Source organism: Cryptococcus depauperatus, chromosome 6 (genome assembly GCF_001720195.1).
Source record: "Cryptococcus depauperatus CBS 7841 chromosome 6, complete sequence".
Lineage (NCBI taxonomy): Eukaryota > Fungi > Basidiomycota > Tremellomycetes > Tremellales > Cryptococcaceae > Cryptococcus > Cryptococcus depauperatus.
In genome coordinates, this window is record NC_089473.1 from 1,450,166 (window position 1) to 1,472,271 (window position 22,106).

Sequence of the window (22,106 nt, forward strand, 5' to 3'; positions counted from 1 at the left end):
AATTAAGCCTTCTTCCGATGTCCATACTCATCGTCCTTTAGGCATTTCCATCAAATGAAAATCCGATTCTTCGATTATTCTATGCTCGTTCTCCACATCTTGTCCACCTGCTTTTCAGCAGGTTCGTGCATAAACCCATCACCGACAAAGTTTCCTCTTCTTGCTCGATTTTCATCAAAAGCCATGCTGAACGCCGGTTTTGTTGTAGTAATCTGGGCTCTGAAGGGCGACAATGAAGGCAAGGATGGAGTAACAATGTGAATAAGAGTAGATGAGAGCAAGCCAAGGACTGTGTTTTGAGTCAACATATTTCCAATACGAGATAAAATTGGGTAAAGACTCACCGATTCCAGCAAGTTTTTCGGGTGGATTATGAAAGTATACACCTGTCATCACAATCATCCACATCCACACTCCAATCAAAATCGTTCCCACAATTCCAGCTAATGTGTGTAATCGCGTGCAATAATCAAGTTTTCGAGATTGATGAATTCGTCCTGACGACACCCATATTCTCCAAGAAGAAATTAATTCCCGTCCGAGAAGCATTATTGACAAAGTGAGGAGGAACGAGTGGCCGGAAATATCAAAACCTCTGTGCCACCTGGGCCGAGAGAGTGGTCGAAGACTCTCATGGCTTGCAGTAGGTCCGTCTCGCAAATTGTCAAAATTTGGCAGAAGAGCAAATAGTTCTGGAAGCGTCGAAGGCGTCAGCGGAGCTCCCGAACAAAAATTATGAGGAATTTGAACATAAAGTCTCCCCTCGCTGTCCGAAGCTCCAGACGTGAAGAGTTTAGCAAAGTGATGTTTGGCAAGCACAGGCGAGATAGATGGGGGAAGTAAAAGAGCACAGTTACCACCCGTCAAGGCGATAATACGGTCACCAAGACCAGCCCCAAAGAACCACCTTGTGAAAATTGCCCAACATAAGGTAGCAAGCAGCCAGGCGGCTATTCCTCTTAGTTTTTGGACAGACAGTCCAGATCGTGAACGAGACGTCAAGAGATGGAGAAGATAAGCTCCCGAGGTCCACGCCCAAGCACGTTTGACAAATATGACGTTCAAGATATTTGACTTTCTGGCAAAGTAGGCAGTACGTTCTGGAAGATGGCTGTGATGTATTTCGGAGGTGTTGAGGGATGTATTGAAGACTAATGAATACATAATCCCACAACTGTCAAGTTGGTTAGCATTGGAATAGCCTCTGAATACGACTTGCAGCATAAGGGAGCAAACTATCCCGGCCAGCACAGTTTGTTGGTTATCCAGGATAGATCCAAGGAATGTCTTGGGGAATATCGAGGCAGACTGAAGTGTGGAAGTATGGCTCATTCGTCTTGCAGTTGCTGACTTCGGCTTGACTGCTGCCAGGGTGATTATGGAAGCTGAAGATGGATTACGGAAGTGCGAGGGTGCCGTTGATGGTTTTTTATACATGATTAACAAACTGAAAATGCAAGCAAGGTTTAATAATAATACAAAAAAAAAGAAAAAGTCAAAAAGATGTGGAATCAAAAGTAACTGCAAGATATTAAATTATATGTGATGTCATCACTTGTTAACATGCTGCTTTGTAAATATATGTTGATATGGACATATCAATTCTTACATGTATAATGAACATCTATTCGCATTACAATAATGAGAGACTCTCCAGTTAGTATAATGGATGACGCTGGACTAGGTTGTTTCTCCCTTCCCAACAGCCTCCAGAACATTTTTAACAATATCCCAATCATGTTCTCCTTCCAGGCCAGTTTGCCAGTTGCAGACAGCTAGTCTGACAGCCCCCTTTCCTTTCCACTGAGTCTTGCTGACATACATCTTTCGACTTTCATTTATTTTTTGGACCAGTCTGGTAGAAGAAGAGATGTTATTAGGAGGAAAAGGTGATTTGGAGGAGGACTGGAACAAGACAACGTTGGATGGGATAATAGGAGCTTGGTCTACTGGATGTGCTGAAGGTGCTGGCGAATTAATAAGTTCGTAGTATGGCGAGGTAGAAATATATTCAGCGATCCGTCTAGCGAAACGAACGTTGCGAGAAATGATCTCTATCGTCATTGGTCAATACTTTCTTCACATCAAGTTATATCATGGTTTACCTCGGTAGCCCTCTTTGCCCAAACTCAATAGACTTGCAACCAACGGTAAAGCTCTGAACCGCCTCGAGTTCTCGATACCAACAAAAAGTGGACTTGTTATGTCTTGACTGTGAACGGTGCCAGGCATGTCCACTCGAGATGGGCCACTATGACTTGGGCATACCGAAGGCGAAAGATAGGCAGGCGCTGAACCAGAAAGTGGTTGAAAAACATTCGTGAGTGACGAAATGTGCTGAGTATAGAAAAGACCACAATCATAAGGTACTTGTAACCATTTATGGCCTATGAAAACCATTGATTAATTGATGGTTGTACATTTCAGATATAGTCATACCATCAAGTGTGAGGCTATCAGCCTGTTTCATGTCTTTTGTAAACTCATGTAACTCTGGCATCAGTCCAGCAAATCCACCAAACGCTACAAAGGTAAGTAGAGATTCTTCAATGAAGCAAAAACGTGAGCCAACCTGCATCGACATGTAGCCAAGCGTGGTAGCTTTTGCAAAGCCTCGCCGCCTGGCCCAAAGACTTGCCAAATCCACCCGTGTTGACTTCTCCAATATCGAAAACGACAATGACTCCTCTCCCTATTTTCTCCTCGAGCTGTAATCGTTCTTCGAGTTTTTTGAGATCAAAGGTAAGCTCATCGGACGGATCTGTAGGCATAGTATGGATGACTGATGGCCCGCTCCCAAGTCCAACAAATGCTGCAGCTTTGGCGATAGAAAAATGAGGGTGTATACCTAAAATGATTATAGGGGGGGAGGGCAGAGATGTGTTGGAAGGAGGTCCATCTTGAGCATAAGAATAGCCAGGAGGTAGATGAGGCGAGTTGGCATACAGATAGTCTCTAGCACAAGCTGAGATAAATTCCTTAATCAATTTGATCATGAATGATTTCAATGGTTACCCACCAAGGCCTAGCATATTGGAAGCTGTTGCCCCTGTCGTGATTGTCCTTCCCATGAAATGGCTTCGATCAATCTCGAGCAAATCCAAGATCATCTCTAGAGCCCTTTGCTCTATAGCAGTACTAGCTGTTTCTTCTCCAAGCGCAACTTGTACATTCTCATCGTAGCATGTGGCCAACATGTCTGCTAACTGAGCTGCAGGGGTCACGCCACCTATAACGAAGCCAAAATAACGAGGGCCATTTTGAGCTTGGAGAATGCCTGGAAGTAGAGAAGAGATGAGATAGTTGATAGCTTCAACTGTACCGAGACCTTGCTGTGGTAGAGATGATGGAAGAGACGATAATGTTGATGTGATTGACGACGGGGACGGGAGTGTAGGTAACGTAGCCAGATTGGACTGCCTAGCAGCGATGTGGCTCACAACTGTGGATAGAGCATCCTGGAATTCTTTTTCTTTATCTTTAATCATGAAATCTGATTTTAAAGGATTCAAAGAATAAATAACGAGAAACGTATTTTGTTAAGATAATTATAGTTAATCAAAAGATAACCAGTGGTCATAAAAGCCCCCCAGGACTAAATCAGCTTTTAACCTGACATGCATATTGATCAGATGATGATTGAACAGTATAGTCCACATGACAACATGCTTTAAAACTCTTGTTCCAAGCCATTTCATAACCAAAGAATGAAGGAGATACACAACAATAGAACTCTGTTTTACTTTTCGCTTTCCGTCACTAGTTGTTTTTCTTGTCTGATGTTTTTCTTCGTCTTTTGCTACTCAGCAGCTTGCCCCTTACAATGTCTTCCAGTACTAGTGAACCCTTTTGACCTCACCGAGGCCGGTTCCTTCCGCCCCACAGCCTGCCAAATCATATCGGAATCCAAAACTCTTGAACAACAAAGATATACCGCCACCAAAAGTAAAGAGCCAACACAGACAATCTTGTCCCATGATAAACACTTCACACTTCTTTATTTCCCATCAAAAGATTTCTGCTAGCACCCACGTTATTGACCATGTTGGCATCAATATTGTGGCCCTCTCGAAGAGCCGCTTGTTTCTGACCTGATACTGGCGCCGAGATTGCAATAGATAAAGGGGAAGGTTGGGGTAGGATCTGGGTCAAGGATTGTCTGAAATGATGTTCCCTTCCAACTCTCTCCCTGTCTGGGTTGGCCTTTCCAACATATACTTGTCCATCCTTCTCTTTCGCTTCAGCAGCTTCTTTGGCTTTTCTGGCTTTAGCTTTTCTGCCTGGTCGACCTTCGTCAGGCATACCTGGCACTACTGTCCACCATCCTCCTTTCCCTCCAGAATCATCTCCTACAGTGTTGGGATTGAATAGATTGGAAGATGAGGATGGCAACGAAGAGAGTGGTGAATTGAGAGAAGATGGTGTTGAAGGAGCGTCCGGTTTGTTAACACGTACAAACATTTTCCTGTCTTAAATCAGTATTATTTCACCAACAGGATGGAATGAATGCCTCACTTCAAGCTCAAATTGTGTCTAATACTATTTTGCCAACCTGCAGTCTTCTTCTCGTCCAATGTTTTGAAGAATGGAAATCTGTCACTGATGCTTTGATAAATTTGGTTCAATTGTAATCTCTTATCAGGAGCAGATTCAATAGCGTGACGAATCATCTCGTGATAAGGATAAGGCGGTTTACAATCATAACCTGGATGCAAGCCATCTGTGGGAAGTTCATTTGGCTTACGATTCGAGCGTTGAGAGAGGCGAGCAGATGCAGATGAAGTTGAGACTGTGGTTGAGACTGTAACGGTAGGAACGGAAGATGTGGAAAAAACTGTACTCGAACTTCTACTGCCTTCATTGCTGCCCCTTGGAGAGTCCTCTTCACCGTTTTGAGCCTCCAAATCTTCTTTCACATCTCGATCCACACGACTTCCACTACTGTCACTCTTGATGTCGTTAAGTGGTACTAGAAAACCAATACTCCCTTTTTCAAATTCGCTAAAGTCATACGAGCCGGAACCGCCGAGCTGAGAGCGAGGGGGCGACATTGTACCTCTAGCTCGGCCCCTTTCGCTTTCAGCCAAAGAGAATCCAGGTCGAGCATGACCCATCACCTCCCGAGCAGGACCAGAACCTCCAATAGTCCGACGCCTTTTATGCCCATTGGGGGCATGACCAAGAACGGAAGTGATAGGAGATCCCTCCACAGCCTCTGCAGCTGCCAACAGTCCATGTAGCTTGTCAGGTGTCGATTCACGAACACGCTTCGCCTGTTGGGATTCACAATCAGATGATTGACTTGCTCGTCTTTTTCTTCTACCTCCAACATTGCTGGTTACCGACTGTGCAAGTGTATAAGCGTGGCCATTAGAATAACTCCTTGAGTGTCCATGTCCATGGCCTTGATGAAGTATAAGCACATTCTCGTCCCCTGGAGAACTGTCCTTATCGGGAAGAGATTTTGTTCTTGAAACAGGGGTTTTTTCTGCCAGCGTTGCAATTTCTGCAAATTCTTCCAAGACGCTCCTCGCTGGAGTATCAGGCAGTGGCCTTTTCGAGCTGGAGATGGGCGAGACAAGGGTAGATTGTGTAGGGCTGCGAGAAGTTTTAGTTTTACATGTTGCAGCACAATTAGTGCTACTGTTAGAAAGTCGAGGTTTGTGTCCCTGGCCTGCAGTGGCCTTGGAGGGTGGTGGAGGAGACCATTCTGATTCGACATCGCGCCCATGCCATACAAGACCTTTAATCATAGGAGGTTCTCCCTGGCCGCCAAACTCCCATTGTGAATGGGGAAAAGCAGCAAGTACAGCTTTATGGATTTCGCTCACATCAGGCGCTCGGGGAAAACGCTCCACCAACAGGTGACGAATAGCATTGAGGGGCAAAGAGAGTGTAGGGGTAGAATGAGGAGGTGGTAAATGATGAAAGTTTGTCCGTAGCCTGAAAGAATTAGCGAAATTCAACTGGAAATTCAAAAATATACCAAGAAATGAGATCAACGCTTGCTCCGTTTCGAAGCACCATCTTTGCCTCAAACGCAGTACCCAATTTCTCTTTCCCAGTCTTGTCATCCTTGCCTTCTTTAAACCCTGTCAAATCTGGAGACTGCAGAGGCGAATTTGGTTCGTCTTCTACAAATAATCTACGTTCCACTCCTGTTCTTTCGCCTACGAGATTGGCTGATCGAAGATAATCTCCTGGTCTATACACCTGTTGCGTAGACCCATAAGGAGAGTAGCGGCTTCCCAGTGCTTGGCCATAAGACCTTTCGAGCCCTCTGGAGGTAACAGAAGGGAGAGGATACCGAGAGGAGGTGTGATGTGGGTCGAAGGACGGGGGATACGGAAGGACATTTGTAGCACTATGCTGATTAGAGACAGCGGAGGGAGGAAGCGATGAGGGAGACATGGATAGTGGAGTTGGGTAAAAGGTGTTTGTTGGTTGTGAGCTTGGGTTAACGTCAACAGAAAGGTTTTCAATGGAAAACTGTTTCATTGTCAACGGCGATCACAAACGGCAAGGAGAAAACTTGCCTGTTGTTGTTTTTGTTGTCTGCCGTATAGTCGAGTGACAGCACCAGGCATTCTTTACAAGTGCGTCTACAATAATGTAAGCGAAACATGGCCAGAATAAAATCCAAGAGCAAGCCAGTCAAGCCAGTCAAGCCAGCCATAAGCCGTCGACCTGCTTGGCCCACGCTTTGCATCCTGCTGGCCCAATCGTATGCGAAAGATATTGGTCACTCACCAGTACTATGTTGCATACAGTGTATGATTGTAGGAAAGGCTGCCAGACAGCATACAAAGTCGGAAAAGCAGTAAAAGCCGTTAAACAACAAATATACAGCGAGAGTAGAAATGTATATTGAAAAGAAAAAAGATGGGTTGTGAGAGAATAACAAAGAGCCTCAGGGATAAACAATCCTCAAAAACCCGTCAACAAATTACAACCAGACGTGGAATATATCTTTTCTATTATACATTTATAATCAGTCATCAACATTATTTGCATAACGTCTTCCCCTCTACAGCGGCAAACCCAACTCATCTGCAGCCTTCCGTCAAGCCCTATGCATACCTGTCTTCACCGTCTCACACTCGAGCTGGTATATCGGAACCAAATATATCATCTCCCAATGCGAACAAACAACGTCATTTGCTATAATCATTATTGTTTTCAGCAGCAAGCGAGGATACAAGAGCTCAAAGTACTGGCGTATAGCATATACTGACATCAAGCAGCGGTATGCAGTGGCAGATAAGACCGAGGCGCTATCCCAAAGGTTGACAGTGGCTGTGATTTATGCCATCTCGATCAAGTACTGGTATTTCGTCGCTAGTGATCTTACGTAATGTTGCGCAATAGTTGAATTATGTCTTTAAACGACAGAAAGAAAGCTGAGTGATTTATTTATATGTTCAATAAATAAAAGCATAGGTAAGGCCAGGCTGGTCTATGATATCTATACTGATGATTGCTAGGTATTTGTTACTGCGATATAATGAGCGGCCTTGCAATCAGTTCAGCATTTCTTCAATTTTGGATTATTTATAGGATGGAAAATTAAGTTGGCAGTCTGGTCAAGATGATTCTCAATGGCATGCCTTCTGGCAAAGACACACTGAGCTTCTTGAGCTGCTACGCCTATTAGCGATGGGCCTGGTCGAGAACTCAATCAACTCAAGGAAAGCATTCCTATCAAAGACGATCTTATATCTGTTTCCTTTTATTTTTATCGAATGAGTATTAGGCTCAACGCCTGACGAGACTATGCTTGGAATGAGCTTGCTAATCTTTTGAGTATCATCAGAAAACTGGTTATTGGAGGAAACAGAAACTTCATCCCAAACCAGAACTTACCAGGCAGGTTGATATGTGAATCGATTCTTTTGACTGTTTCGAAAAGTACCATTTCAATGTGCGCTGAATGGTGTATATCACTTACGATTTGGGAAAACCAACTGTCAGCGCAACTTTTTCTCATAGCTATCTCAAACCAATATCACAAAACTTTTATGTTTGATCATGTTTGAATACAACAGGCATGGTTATGGGAACACCTAATGACAGGCTACTAATAATCCTATTTGTATGCAGAATTCCCTGTAATTGAGGACTGTATATTGAGTTAGAAAGACTTTATGGAACCTGCCTCGTCCCACTTGGCGGTTCTTATAGATTCTTTCGCTCCATTACTCACCATCCACGGAGCATATTGTTGCCAAGTCATGTATAAAGAATCCTGGCCAGTCTGTCATATCAGAAATTGGGTTTATGTACATTTGGTATTTAAACTGTATAACCAATGTCAGATATCCTACGTAAAGGTTAAGTTGTGATGCAGAGTAATCAAACGAATAATTAATATCAACAAATACCATGTCGTAAGTGCATCGCCCTATATCACGCTTATGGAGATGCTGAGGCGACCTCGGTTGTGTTGTGTAGCTTGTTGCAGATTTGACTCTGTCCATTATATTATCTACCATGGAACACAAGCGTTTCCTGAGCAGTAGCAGAGGATATATAAGAGGAATATTGTAATCTATCTTTTCTTTAGATACTTCATTTCATGCATAACCTGTGCTAGTTTTGCTGTATTTCAACCTTCAGCGTTTCTACTAGAACCTTAAGAACAAACTCTTAATTACAGTGAGGCACTTAAGCCTACACGTGTTAACATATGAATTAAATAAAGAAAGGCAAGATAAATCTATTTTATTTTATTTTATCTAGTATCACATTAGAAATATATTGTTATTTCTCTTTTGAAGCATAGTGGATATTCAAGACCTCCATTCATCAATCTCTCTTGCTCTCTTTAAAGTAAGCTGACGGAACGGTCCAACCAGAATTCTCAGAAGATATCAACAGATTGCAGCAGCAATTGCCGCTTAATCAAAGTAATCATGAGAACGGTCTTGTACTTTGGCCCACTATCAACCTTTTGCTTCATCACTTGAAATTTCCGGCAAAAGATCAAGACACAACGCAACACATATATTCCTGACACACCTTTCATGACTGACCCCTTGTCTGTCTCCATTACTAACAAACTGACAGCACAAAGGAACTTTTGTTTCAAAACATGTCAAGTCCTTTCAGCTCCTTTCTGGAAATGACCCCTACCTGTGTTTATGCCTTTGGGGCAAGCAGAAAAGAAGACCACAAAGGTGGCCTGAATCGCTGAGACGGAATATGAAATGAGACAAGGTGGCCATCCGCGACATGGATCACTTGAAGACACTTGCAACCTATTCTTCCCTCTTCTGTACTTATACCGACTTTAGCTCTTGCTTTTGAACGAAGTCGACTCTCATTTTTCAATCTTAGACAGACTTCCTTGGAACCGACATCTGTAGCTCCCAAATTGAAAAGCATCAGCGCCCAGTGCATTCAAAGAAACAAGGAGCAAAAGCTGTACCATGTTACGCTCAATATCAGCCGCAAAACTTGTGACCGCCCTGGTGGTATTGGGTCTTGCCAGAGCTTGTTGGTACTACGTCTATATGGAAAGTCCATATGACTATGTCTACAGGCATTGCAGCGCTGGTGTAAGTGAACTTTCCGCCAGTAATCCACTGGATTTCTAACTTCTTGACATAGTGTGACGGGATGAAACAGGATGATCCTAACTTCAAATCATGCTGCTTCCCTTACACATCTGGTCAAGCTACTCCTGGTGTCTGTACCTCCTTAATGTCCAGCTTTGCAGCATCCGGCACAAAGTGTGTTTGGGGTAATATTCCCACCTCCGGTGCTCCACAGACCTCAAAGCTGGTCACCGATACTTCTTACGTACCTCCTACTATCTCCGTGCCCGTTACTACTCACAGTGAAGACACCGATTGCCTTTCAAGCACTAAATCTTCTCAACCAGGTGTAATCACCCAGACCTCTTGGGTAACCAGTACTACCACTACGCCTTGCACAGGCACAACTTCCCAGGCAGCAGTTCCCACAACCAGTAGTCAGTCTTCTACTGCAACTTCCACACCTACAAAGACTACCACTCCTACTACTACCACTCCTACTACTACCACTCCTTCTACTACTACCACTCCTTGTACTACCACTACGACCACCAATCAACCTTGCGATTGCGGCGAAACTAGCAAGGCCGCTCAATCTACTAGCAGCAACTGGGAAGGAAACACTCCCTCGGCTGGGTTCACTCCTGATAGCAAAAGAAAGAGGGGGGTTATGCGCCGAGGACAGTGCCAATGTCACACACAGCCAGGCCAAACTTCTACTAATTGGGAAGGTATGGGTTATCAATTTACTCTCTTCATCACAGAATGCTAACTGGAATGCTCTAGGCAACACTGCACCGGGAGGGTTTTCTGGTGATAACAGGAAGAGATTTGAGCCCCGCAACACTCCCCCCGATGGTTTTCATCCTGACAACGGCCGTCGTGCTCTGCCTACTACCCCATTCGAAAATGGAAAGAGGGAATACAGTGGTATCATGAGAGGTGTCAATGTTCATGGTACTAACGCCGGACGGAAGCGAGACGTTGAAAAGGAATATCTTGAGACGCTTACCAAGCCAGTAGAGTCAACAGTCCCCACCGGGTTTTCAAAATACTATGAAAAGCGCGAGACCCCTAGTACTGTCATTTGTACTTCTACGACTTGGATAACTACCAATGACTGTGGTAAATCAACATCAAGTATTACATCCACGACCCCCACTACAGCTACTAGTACGACCACCAATCAACCTTGCGATTGCGGAGAAACTAGCAAGGCCGCTCAATCTACTAGCAGCCACTGGGAAGGAAACACTCCCTCGGCTGGGTTCACTCCTGATAGCAAAAGAAAGAGGGGGGTTATGCGCCGTGATGGTTGCCATTGTACAGGTGAAAGTGGCCAGGCTGGCGCATCTACTACTTCAACTGGACAGACAAGCAGTTCAAGCACTCATTGGGAAGGTTAGTAACCACTCCGATCCGTACACAATGTGAGCTAGCTGACTTTAACGTAGGCAATACTCCTCCAACAACTTTTGTTGGCGACAATCGCAGAAAAAGAAGACGTGTCTAAGAGTCTAAAGGTACTGAAGTCAGTGGGATGATGAAGCTTACAAGCATGGACTATATTGTACTTACCCCATACTGAATCTTGATTGTGATGCTATACAATTTACAGCGAAATGTCAATCAGGTTATGCAAATCTCTATCTCTGTTTGCAATCACTATGGCAAATCTGAATATCATTGAATAAGACTGGACAAACAAGCCAGATATGCGATGTGAAATGCCATATTGTACGTGTACTGTAATATCACTAAACTACACAAATGACCCGATGTAATAATTTCTATATTTTCGTTAATGACGTACGAGGCTATGTAAGAAAAGACAATTTCACAAAAAGAATGCCCAGTACACTTCTTATAAAGGGCGACCTCCACTTCCATCACGTACTCCTCCGTTGCAACCTTACGAAGTTCTTTTGCCCTTGGAGTTATAAAATTTTGACCCTTGGTTTTGAGATTCTTTGTCTGTGTCTGCCAGAGGTCCTAAAGGTCCATATCCCCTGACACCACTCCCGCTTCTCTTTTTAGCATGTCCCCCATGTGGTCTGCTCTCCACACTGCTTGACACGCTCCCGCCGCTCCCAGGCATGCTCATCTCATCTGGGGTACTTTGACGGTCAATTGCAACATATCCATCAGGGTGAGCATTAGGGAACAGTGCAGTATCGCCTGGATTGAGGTTGAGGCGTGTCTGAGTAGAAGTATACTCGTGTTGGTGACGATGAAGAGGAGAAGGAGGATTGAGGGCGGTTCGATATGCTGGAGCGGGAACTGGAGCATGCGGATGTTGTTGGTATTCTTCAAAACCTGAATCAAGGATAGCGGCCATCTCGTCATCACCATACGTTGGGCCGCCTGGTACAGGAGAGGGAGGAAGAGCAATAGGCGGGGGGGGGAAAGCCGGGTTATTTTCATTGTACTGAGAAATAGTTAGCCGAATTTTCTTTAGCACAAAGGCGAGAATATAGTTAAATAACATTGAAAGCTAAGGTGTCGGATGAAGAAAAAATGAATGCAACTTACTCCGCCCACCTCACCACCCCACATATCCTCCTCACTGCTAAATACGCTCCCACTATCACTATCGTACTCGCTTCTTGTCCATGTCCTCTGTCCGGGCCCAGTCCTAAAGCCTGCCCCGAGTCCTGACCCTATTCCCCCTTCAGCCCCATGGATGCTGGTTCCCTTTATCGTGTCCGGTCCAGCGGGAAGACTGCCGTTATTGATTAACTCTCCGTGGAATCCAGCTCCAAATTGTCTTTCCATATCTTTTCTTCTTTTTTCTTCTCGTCGAATTTTGCGTAACCGAGATTTTTCCCAGTCTTCCCAACGACGGAGAGGAATTGTTGTACCATTGAATACAGCTGTTTTATCATCGTGTCCTGATTTAGAAACAACCTCGCCTTCAACTCGACTGTGAACACATCAACAAATGTTATCAATAAAAGCACAAAAGACAAACCGGGTTTCACCCCAACTGAAATCATCAAAATGCCAAAATGAATACACAGGTAACACAAAGTTCCAGATAGGCAAAGCCAGAAGATAAACCAACATCCAAGCCATATAGATCACCTTTCTTGTTGTGATGAGAATCAAAATACCTGGCAAACCTAATACAACCGCTAACAAAAGTAGCGGGATGGCTTCCTCGAATTGGCGTGGAGGTGTAATGATAGAGTTGACAATAAGAGCGCCTGTAAGACAGATCGCTACCGGTAAAACGACTGTACCAACAAGATCCATGAAAACGACAAACTGCATTGAAAAGCAAAATGTTCCACACAGATTTCGAACTCGCACAAGCTCCATGAGATTGTGCACTGTAGAGTTGATCCATCGGCGGCGCTGAGAAAGCAGAACGGAGAAAGTATCGGGCACTACCGTTCGACATCGAGCTTGCGGGAGAAAGATATTCTTGCGTCGAGGGAAGGTACGAAGCATGATGGTGGAGAGAAAACGATCTTCACCCAAAAGCAAAAGATTCTTCTGGTGAAGAGTCTCAACCTCACATTGAGAATATTCATTCACAATTTCTGGCTTGACAAGAATTGGAACCCAATCGTTATCTCCGTCTTTTCTTGCTTTGATGCGATACATGGAAAAACAGCCAGGCAAACATGTTACACCTCCAAAAACCGATTCAAACGCCTTTGCAAGATGGTGAGAGATGAAATATTCATATACTTGAATAGCCGTAACCCAAGATTGGCGTTTGTTGGCAACTCTTGTTTCACCGCAGACGCCCATGATTGTGTTGTCGTGGTGCATGCAGTTGACTAGATGTTTAAGAGAGTCAGGATAGATTCGGGTATCAGCATCAACCTAAAATATCTAATTAGTATTGCGTACTTGAGCGAATAGTAATCACTTGCCATTAGAACAACCTCAAAGAAGTCAGGTGTTACACCCATTAAAGTCTGAGACTTTCTAAATATGTCAAAATCCAAAGGCGTCATTCGATCGTTATAGGTTACTCTGCTGAAAAAATTCATCAGGATCAATTGAGAGTCCCGTTTGCCTCTATTGCCTGGCTTCTTGTCTTTAGATTCAGAGGTCATACCACACTTGACAATGACAAGTGTGGGGGTGCGATGCTTGTTTCTCGAGACTAACAATAACATCAGCATTGAGCAAAAAAGGTGATAAACTCACCATAATGCCCAGCATAGACCATTGCCCGGTTCTCTCGTTTACCTCCACTGCCTACAGCTACATAACTCATTGGCACTGGGTTGCCGAATCTTGCATCTGCATCCAGCATGCTCACACATATATCTGGCGTGCTTTTCTTTTCACCCTGACCAGTAATCATTCCGTCACAGACTACCCAGAGTAATTTGCGTGAATCAGAGTAATTCGTAGAAGATATAGACTCAAGAGTCCCACGGATAGAATCTTCTCCTTCAGAATAACAGGTAATGAGACAAACCGTGAATAGTTCTGGGCCGATCCGAGAAAGAGAGATAACCGGCTCAGGCGTTGTACGTCCGACAAGAGTAGTGCTGGAATTATTGGAAAATCCGTTGATTTTTTTGCCATTGACTAGCTTTGCTCCTTCTCTTGGACCAAGTCTTGGGCCATTCGCCCATGGTGCTGTACCTGAGCGATTGTTGACAGATATGTTTGCTCCTTCTGGCATGACTGCTGGACTGACTCCGTGTCTTCCCAACTCACTCGCATCCACTGGCCTGACGAGATGCGCAGAAATGAACCAGTTGAATATGCAAGCCATTGCGAACCTCACCACTACCACTGCTAAAATCACAACTAGAGACACGTAGAGGAACAGACTGGCAACAAAACACCCAGGAGTGACCTTGTCAATACGCCCCGCAACATAGCGTTCCTGCAAGCAAGGGATAGCTTCTTGTGGAACTTGGCGGTTGAAAAATAATCGGGTGGAGTCTTTTCCTGAAGCTGTTTGATTAGAGAGGACTTGTCGGATGATAGAATCCACTGGGTCGTCTTTAATGGCTGTAGGGTTGGCAGCGATGTAAGGGGACATGTTGAGAACGATACCGTCCAGGACAACATAGTTGTCCAAAGCGGCTACTTGATCCCAGGAATACCCTTCCATGATGGATGTATTTTGTATTCTCAGGCTAGAAAATGTAGTATCAGATAATCTTGGAAGAGGACAGGTCGCAGATGGAAGGGTAGAATTACACAATGGAGTTGTGGCGTATCGAAGAGAAGAGGTACAGGATGGAAAGTCCTTTACATCTCGGACGAACAGAGTCGAGATATCCTGTCCTGGCATTTGTTTCGCGAGCGAATAAAAATCAACGGTTGCTTGGGTCAGAGATGTGGAAATGTTGAATGACCATCCAGATATACTCAGTGTTACTATCATCATTCAGCAACGCACAATACGACTTTCTGAAGATCTTACATTCTGTATCTCCTAGACGTTGGTACATGCTTTGATTTGCTTGATCCGCGGGGCACAATGCTCTCTGTAACCCCATCGTTACAAACCCTACGATTGCTCCCAGCACAACGGCGATCCAGCAAAGAGTAACTTTTTCCCGCCAGGCTTGTCTGCTCTGCTTCTCCTTGATCCCAAACCACCCAAGTACTGCCGGAGGGGCCCACCATGTCGTGACGTACGACCACAGACGCCACCAGTCCAGGCTCCATCTCCCGGAGGACGACGGAAGGGGAGACGATGGCGAGAATGTTTGGACAGGGGGAGCGACGAGCGGTGTTTGAGCGACGTGCCGCTCTGGACGAGTGAGCGTCTTTCCACGTCGTAGAGTGCCAGGACGGGGAGCGAGTGTGTGCTGGCGGTTGGGGAGTGGACGGTTGGAGGTGAATGGTAAAGGCGCATCCGAAGACATGGCGAGGTAGTAAGCGTTGTTTGAATGTCCTCCAGGGACCAGGTCGTTCAAGGTCGTCAATACTTGTTTGGCTGAAATCAAGATGACCAAGACATTTCCACACTGTGCGAGACGGTAGGTAGGGTTGTGGTATGAGTCAAAAAAACAACTGCCTGCTTGATTGTGTGGTGCGTGGCTGTGTTGAGTGATGGTTGTGATACTAGATGATAGAATGAAGAGATGTGGTTGTAGCAAAAGCAAAATGAAGATGACAGATGCAAAAAAAATAATTAGTGAAACAAAAAAAAAAAAGACAACTTTGCGATAGCGATGGTAAAACACGCAAGAAAGAGGTCAAAGCGTGACTGGGATAGCGGCGATATCCGCCCTCTCAATATTCCTTTGTCGTTTGGTTTATAATCGTTTGTAATGAACAAGTGAGAATACGAATGGCTTGATTAGAAAATGAAGTTGGGTCTGAAGGATGAAGTAGAAACAAGTGATTCCAGCAACCAAACGGTGATACAAAACAACGAAAAGAGGGCTCGGCCTCCTGTCAATGGCGCGACTTTAAGGAGGGCCGTTCGGAGGTTTTGTAACACATTCTTGGTTCACCTTTTCTATTGACTTACAAAACCAATATCACATCTCAAACGATTCACATCTTTACCAATTCACTAATATATATTTCATTGCATATGTATTCTTTTATGAATCTAAGCAATGTACAGCTCTAATTAAATCAATTCTCCATCTCCTTCAAACAAATCATCACCCATGACCATCTTCCAAACATTCTCGCCTGTCTTTCCTTTTCCGAGCAGACGCTCTCCCACTCCCATTTTTTGCAACACTTGCACATCTTGCGCCTGGACCAGACCTCCTTTTTCAAGCGGCAAAGCGAGCAAACGATCCACAAGCAACATCCATCTCGTCGCATTTCCCACAGTCCAAAAGTCTTCGCTCGTTGCTCTGTCGTCAGAGTGGACCTTCATAACAGCTTCGTCAAAGTTGCCGACCCATTCTTGGGCCACACTGTTGGGGTCTGATTTATCTTCCAAATCTACTCCTTCACGCAAGCCGTCGTGTATACGGACTTCACCCTTGTAGATTTTGTAAAGAAGATCAGAAACTGGTTCTGACTGGCCAGCGGGCACAATCCATCCGTTCTTCCCATGTTTGACCTGAAGAGGGATGCCGCCTGCGTCGGACGCGATGATGGGGACGTGCTTGTTGATAGCCTAAGTAATTTGACGCCTATTGAGCGCAGTTGCAAAGATTGAAAGAGAAAACTTACCTCGGTAACCTTAACTTCAAATCCTTCCCTCGTACTCAGTTGAGTGGCAACCCATGCACCTTGCAAGATGCAACCAAGCAAAGAGTCACTGGGCGGCGCCCTGACGATAGCTACATCGTATCGAACGAGTTCGTATTCCGAGGTGTTAAGTATCTACAAACATCAGAATCAAAACAGTTTCAATCTGAGTGAATTGAGATTATGTACATCATGCAACTTTTCATAAATCCAGGCTCCGTCAGGATCATCTATACTTCCATGTCCCATAATGATTAACTGTGGCCCGCCATTCAATGGGGGGGTGGGATGATTTTCCAGCTTTTGACGAAACTCGAGGTAAGCTTTGAGTAAGATGTCAATACCTTTCAAATCTTGTGAGCTCCTTGTCCGTTTGACAGAATACAATACGATAATAACCTTTGGAAGGGTCAAATCTTGCAATTTGGCAGACATATCCCCTATCCCAATCGATCTTGACTCCGCATTGCTGCTGGCTCAGACTGTTAAAGTATTGTCTATAGTATCTCACAGACGCCCGTCCAAACGGTTTATTCAAGCCATCCAAGGGGTCAGTGGAGGGAGCCATGTAAAGAACAGGCAAATTTGAATGGACGTTGGAAGGTACGAAAAACTTGACTGGGTGCTAAAGAGCGACTCAGTTCTATCTATGCCCCATTGAATGAAGGACATACAGCTAGAAACAGATCTACGTCTTTGACAAAGTTGAATAGGTAATTCCATGTTCGATATTGCGTTGTTTCTGGATTATCAGTCAAATCGCTTTGGACTAAATAAAGAAATTAGTATGCCTGTTCAATTGGCAGACGACAAACTCATACTTTGGATGTGAGAACGGAATATAATTTTGGCGTCGGGTCGTTTTTTTTTGATTATCGGAATAAGAGCGGTTACTGTTTCACTTGGTATCAATGACAGATAAGATAAGTGAGGACATACATTGGGGGTCATCAATGACAATCACACTCGCATCAAATGCTCCTTCAGACCAAAAAGTCTCATAATTTTGCTCGGTCCAAAGTTCAAACCACTTCTTGTCGTTGTCATCTATCTCGACACCTTTTGGAGAAACGCCTTGAAGAACGTTGTGGAATTTGGTCTTGGTAATATCAAACGCAGTAGGATGGCCCTCTGGAACATACCACGCAACAGGCAAGTCGACCATCTTCCAAAGCCGAAGTAGAGCATGACGCATGAGCGCTACACCACCACCTATCAAGGGAGTATTAGATAACTATTCTGTAACTTGGACGAGAAAATTTAGGCCAACCTTGCGGGGTAGCACTAAAGAATGCTATCGACACCTTGTTTGTTTTGAGATGATTAGCCAACGACGTAAATCTTTTCCACAGTGCCTCGCTACTGGACTGCTGATACTGCACTATTGAGCACAATCGTATTCGTCCATCGCAATCAACCTGAACATGATGATCTTTGGGATCAACATCGGCTGTCGTAGCAGAATGAGTAGCAGGATGGAGATGCCTGACACCAGCCGAGATGGCTGCAGTGGCCGATGCCACAGTTGATGGAGCTGGTAGTTTAGTAAAGATCGATGTAGATGGAGTAATTATAAATCTGAAAATAGCCTCAGCAGTCAAAGACCAAACACCAGAAGAAGATCGTACGGAATGGAGTCCAGATGAAGCCAGAGCGTTGGGAAGAACTCTACACCTTTCTTAGATCGTAGTTCAGCCGGGATTGGCTGAGCCACGGCCATCATCTTGACCTACACCTTCATAAGTATCTTACTTGGATGATACTGGTAGCTTACATTAGAACCACGTCGGGTTTGGACCAATCTCAACATGTCCAACATCTCTCTTGTGATCCTCTTCGTTTCAGCCGCCAGACCGTTTTCATCCTTTCCATATGAATAAAAGGTTGTATGAAAAGTTTCGCTCTCAATAACGCCAGTGCCATCGTGAATACTGGCACTGTACTCAAGATCTCTCCCGGGGTCTTGGCCTCCTTCTGGGAAGGTTGGTTGAGGAGCTAGACGTAAACCGACGCCAATGAAAATATCCTGGATGTGGCTCGGATTGCGGTTTGAGCGAGCTGAGAGAGAGCGGTGGTGGGACGTCTCAGCAGTATACATCGTCTTGTCTTTAACAGAAATGTTATAGATGGCAAGACAAGGAGGAAATGCGTCAATGATATTACTCTATATCCAATTGGATTTGACCATGTGGGATACGTCCACCCGGCGACTCGCTCCGATTTATGACGTCACAAATTCCTCGAAGACAACTCAGCTCGCCGTTCTTGCATTTCTGTTCAACATTTACAATGCAATTTTCAACTCGCTCTCTCTGTTTACTCTTCTCTTTAGTAGCAGTTACTTTTCTTGCCGCAGCATTCTTCACTTTCCCTACCTATAGCAAACAGCTTGTTACCATGTCAGAGCAAAACGGTGAGTTTTGGTTTGCGTTATCGGTTTGCGGAGGCCGCTACACCAGGTTTACCCCGCACGATTTGGCAAAAGCCCTTTCAGAATCAGCTTCTGAGTCTTTCTCCTGGTGGCTTACTAGCTGGGCAATCTATTATACGCTTAATACGCTTCGACTTGACAGTCGGTAATGAGAGCTGACACACGTTTACTCGAATGAATAGTAATTGTACAATTCAAAAAGGGCTCTTCTGTTGAGGACAAGCAAAAGGCTATACAAGAACTGAAATCCAAAGGTTTGCTTAATTCCATCACGCTTGGTATTGGGTGGTGTTATGTTATGTTTACATTAGTCGATAGGTGCCGAGGTTGTTAAAGACGACAATATCAACTCTCCCCGTATGTGTTTACACAGTCTTTACAGGGAGAAAAAGCTTATCTACCTGGAAAGTCATGCCCTTCGTCGTCGTTACCTTCTCTGGCGACTTTTCTGCCTTGGAATCTCATTTTGGTAGTGGTTCGCATGAAATTGTGCAAAATATTGGTGGGTCTAGTTGTGTCGGTTGCACTTGTTTCTTTGGCAAGCTGTAGGTAATCAAAAGGCTAACGAAGGAAGTCAGAACCCGATGGGATCATGCATACGCAGTGAAGCAGAGCAAAGCCGTTTCTCATCTGCGCGACATTGTCTCTTCTCGCACCTTGACTGGAATCGAAAGATCGTTTGAATATATGTGAGTGATAATATGTTTAGAAGTAAAGCGATAGGCTCTGAAACAAAGACTATAGGTAACCAAGAGGTTCGTCTACTGTTTGTGTATACATCATGTATCTTTGTGATCACCGTCTTTAAGCAATCATTTGCGCTGCCTTAATTCACATACATTGCTATCAATTTACAGGCGATATCTTTCGTATTTACATCTATCTTTTTTCCCAAAAAGGCGGGCCAGTTAGGACCATGTAGTATGTGAAGATCACCCAAACCAGCCCGATATTGTCGACGGCTTTTTAAACCTTTGAATCACTCAAACCAAAGCTGTCCTATCCAGTGAATTGACTGACCATATGGATATATAGGCATTGTAGCAACTCGCATTCGGAAATGGACTCACAGTCTTCAAGGACACTGGCCTCAGCATAATCTGCGACCTCAGCTCACTGTAGGGCCCGAACTGAACATGTTTTCATTGCTAAAGATAGATCTGAACACATGGGAAAGATTCACTCCAATGAAAAGGGAAAGTCGCAAGTAGAAAGCAGAGAAATCATACTAAACAAAAGAAGGTCGGTTATGTAGTGTTGGGTAGACTGAAAAGAAGAAACAGCTTAGGTGTAAGAATAAAAATACAGTTAAAACACACGAGACTAGAGACGACAATGAAGCAATCGTGGAAATGATAATCAGCGGTAAACTACAGCTTGGTTATATAAAAACTCTGGCGAGTAACAACAAACATGGATGCTATTTAATCAGTGAACAGGCATGATCTAGAGACCTATCAAAAGAATGTACTGTTTTACTCAAGCACTAATCTCTTTTTCTAGATTATACAAAGCTTTGTTTCAGGATTCTAGATTGGTTCTCGGGACTTTGGACTTGAGGTGTTGGGACGAGAGTAGCTCGGTAAGATGTGTCTAGCTAGAATAGACTGTGACAGCTATCAAGATTGATTCTGTGGGATCTATCAACAACAAGACCTTCCTTATATCTCTTCAGCTTCTGCGTCCTTCGGCCAGGTCCTAGTTCAGCCCACTATACCATTTCTGAGCCTTACACCATATCCTGTCTTCTGCTCTCCTTTGCCTGCCATCATCCTAACAGCTCCGTCAAAGCAAGAGAAAGGTAGAGCCGCATTTGCTTCCGCCCTCGCTTTCCATACTTTTACTCGAGTCTGTCGCCACTTCTTTTCCCTTGGTCGCTATTAACATTCTTCTCCATCCAATATAAACGACTGACCACAGTCTTTCTGCAGCTATGAGCCAAGGATCAGGTGGTTCTCACACATCGGACGGAGGCAGCGTTAACTCTCCCTCTATGGGGATATGGGGGGCTGTTGGCAGTCTTCGCGATCATCTCTCTTCTGTACGATCTGCTTTCAACACCAACATTTGTAAATACCCAACCCATAAACCTAATATGAAGGTCTTCACGGAATGGGTAAAGGTCGAGCGAAAGAAGTCTTTGATGATCAGGAAAGTTATGACGACACTTCCCAAAGGGATTTGGATCGTAGCTTCCAGTACCTAAAAGATCTGAAAAGAATAAATGGATCATTACGGACGCAAATCGGCATAGATAGACCAGCAGCCTCCAGTGCACGACCAGAGCATGAAATTGATAATGCTTCCACTACAATAGATAAGAATCTAGAGAATGCAGATTACAGACACACAGATTTAGGAGACATTTTGAGCTCAATGGAAAGGTCGGTTAAGACTCATTCGCGCAATCGTGCGAAATATCGGTATCTGTGTGGGCTAAACAGGGAGATCGAGTCGGGAAAACGAATGAGTGTGGACGAAATGCGCGTCCATTACTTGAAAGTTGGGAATGGGTGGATAACATGTAAGTCTCTGTAGCACCAGTCGAGCGAGAGATTGTAAGCTTACAGGTTTACAACAGTCCCACTCACAACATATATGACAGATTGGGATCGCGATGAGGAGGGAAAGCATTTATTAGGATACCCATGTTAGGACGTTGGATTGTGAGATGGAATATAGGCAATAAATAGGAATGCAATCGTATTGCATTCTTGTGACCTTTTGGTACAGAGCATGCATTTTAATTATTGGTACTATTCCTGACGACCCATTGCACTCTATTGATGAAAGTGACCCAATCAATGGTGTGCCAGAAGCATAGACAGGACTAGGATAGTAGACGACAAGATATGGTGTAAGTGCCAGGATGATGTACAAGGTTCGGATAGAAGAACACAGGATACTGTGTATGGGTAAGAACTAGTATAGCTGGTTGAACGGGAACCTGGATGAAGGACGCAGAGCAGATAAGATATAAGGAAGGGATCGTG

General features: G+C 44.4%; 8 protein-coding genes across 8 annotated transcripts; 3 read left to right on the forward strand and 5 right to left on the reverse strand.

The window, feature by feature from the left end:
• Positions 1-74: 74 nt before the first annotated feature.
• Positions 75-1,332, reverse strand: L203_105294 (uncharacterized protein; the record flags this gene model as incomplete). Its single annotated transcript, XM_066214662.1, has 2 exons — positions 75-289; positions 345-1,332. The coding sequence occupies 2 exons, from the start codon at positions 1,330-1,332 to the stop codon at positions 75-77; spliced, it is 1,203 nt and encodes a 400-aa protein (XP_066070759.1).
• Positions 1,333-1,680: 348 nt separating this feature from the next.
• Positions 1,681-3,488, reverse strand: L203_105295 (uncharacterized protein; the record flags this gene model as incomplete). Its single annotated transcript, XM_066214663.1, has 5 exons — positions 1,681-2,054; positions 2,106-2,387; positions 2,440-2,523; positions 2,573-2,965; positions 3,020-3,488. The coding sequence occupies 5 exons, from the start codon at positions 3,486-3,488 to the stop codon at positions 1,681-1,683; spliced, it is 1,602 nt and encodes a 533-aa protein (XP_066070760.1).
• Positions 3,489-3,987: 499 nt separating this feature from the next.
• L203_105296 (uncharacterized protein) lies at positions 3,988-6,587 on the reverse strand (the record flags this gene model as incomplete). The annotated part of the gene is made up of 5 exons (XM_066214664.1): positions 3,988-4,256; positions 4,305-4,465; positions 4,516-5,943; positions 5,987-6,489; positions 6,537-6,587. The coding sequence occupies 5 exons, from the start codon at positions 6,585-6,587 to the stop codon at positions 3,988-3,990; spliced, it is 2,412 nt and encodes an 803-aa protein (XP_066070761.1).
• A 2,841-nt stretch (positions 6,588-9,428) lies between these two features.
• L203_105297 (uncharacterized protein) lies at positions 9,429-11,049 on the forward strand (the record flags this gene model as incomplete). Its single annotated transcript, XM_066214665.1, has 4 exons — positions 9,429-9,557; positions 9,610-10,267; positions 10,323-10,937; positions 10,991-11,049. The coding sequence occupies 4 exons, from the start codon at positions 9,429-9,431 to the stop codon at positions 11,047-11,049; spliced, it is 1,461 nt and encodes a 486-aa protein (XP_066070762.1).
• A 399-nt stretch (positions 11,050-11,448) lies between these two features.
• L203_105298 (chitin synthase 1) lies at positions 11,449-15,388 on the reverse strand (the record flags this gene model as incomplete). The annotated part of the gene is made up of 6 exons (XM_066214666.1): positions 11,449-11,964; positions 12,069-12,459; positions 12,508-13,370; positions 13,421-13,656; positions 13,701-14,894; positions 14,941-15,388. 6 exons carry the CDS (start codon positions 15,386-15,388, stop codon positions 11,449-11,451), a joined length of 3,648 nt encoding a protein of 1,215 aa, XP_066070763.1.
• Positions 15,389-16,104: 716 nt separating this feature from the next.
• On the reverse strand, positions 16,105-18,780 carry L203_105299 (uncharacterized protein; the record flags this gene model as incomplete). Its single annotated transcript, XM_066214667.1, has 10 exons — positions 16,105-16,608; positions 16,665-16,817; positions 16,872-17,026; positions 17,082-17,307; positions 17,357-17,451; positions 17,504-17,575; positions 17,622-17,894; positions 17,953-18,260; positions 18,311-18,411; positions 18,457-18,780. 10 exons carry the CDS (start codon positions 18,778-18,780, stop codon positions 16,105-16,107), a joined length of 2,211 nt encoding a protein of 736 aa, XP_066070764.1.
• Positions 18,781-18,971: 191 nt separating this feature from the next.
• On the forward strand, positions 18,972-19,861 carry L203_105300 (uncharacterized protein; the record flags this gene model as incomplete). The annotated part of the gene is made up of 7 exons (XM_066214668.1): positions 18,972-19,095; positions 19,296-19,367; positions 19,432-19,470; positions 19,523-19,615; positions 19,692-19,716; positions 19,788-19,802; positions 19,858-19,861. The coding sequence occupies 7 exons, from the start codon at positions 18,972-18,974 to the stop codon at positions 19,859-19,861; spliced, it is 372 nt and encodes a 123-aa protein (XP_066070765.1).
• Positions 19,862-21,046: 1,185 nt separating this feature from the next.
• Positions 21,047-21,768, forward strand: L203_105301 (uncharacterized protein; the record flags this gene model as incomplete). Its single annotated transcript, XM_066214669.1, has 4 exons — positions 21,047-21,182; positions 21,236-21,497; positions 21,558-21,637; positions 21,695-21,768. 4 exons carry the CDS (start codon positions 21,047-21,049, stop codon positions 21,766-21,768), a joined length of 552 nt encoding a protein of 183 aa, XP_066070766.1.
• Positions 21,769-22,106: the final 338 nt, after the last annotated feature.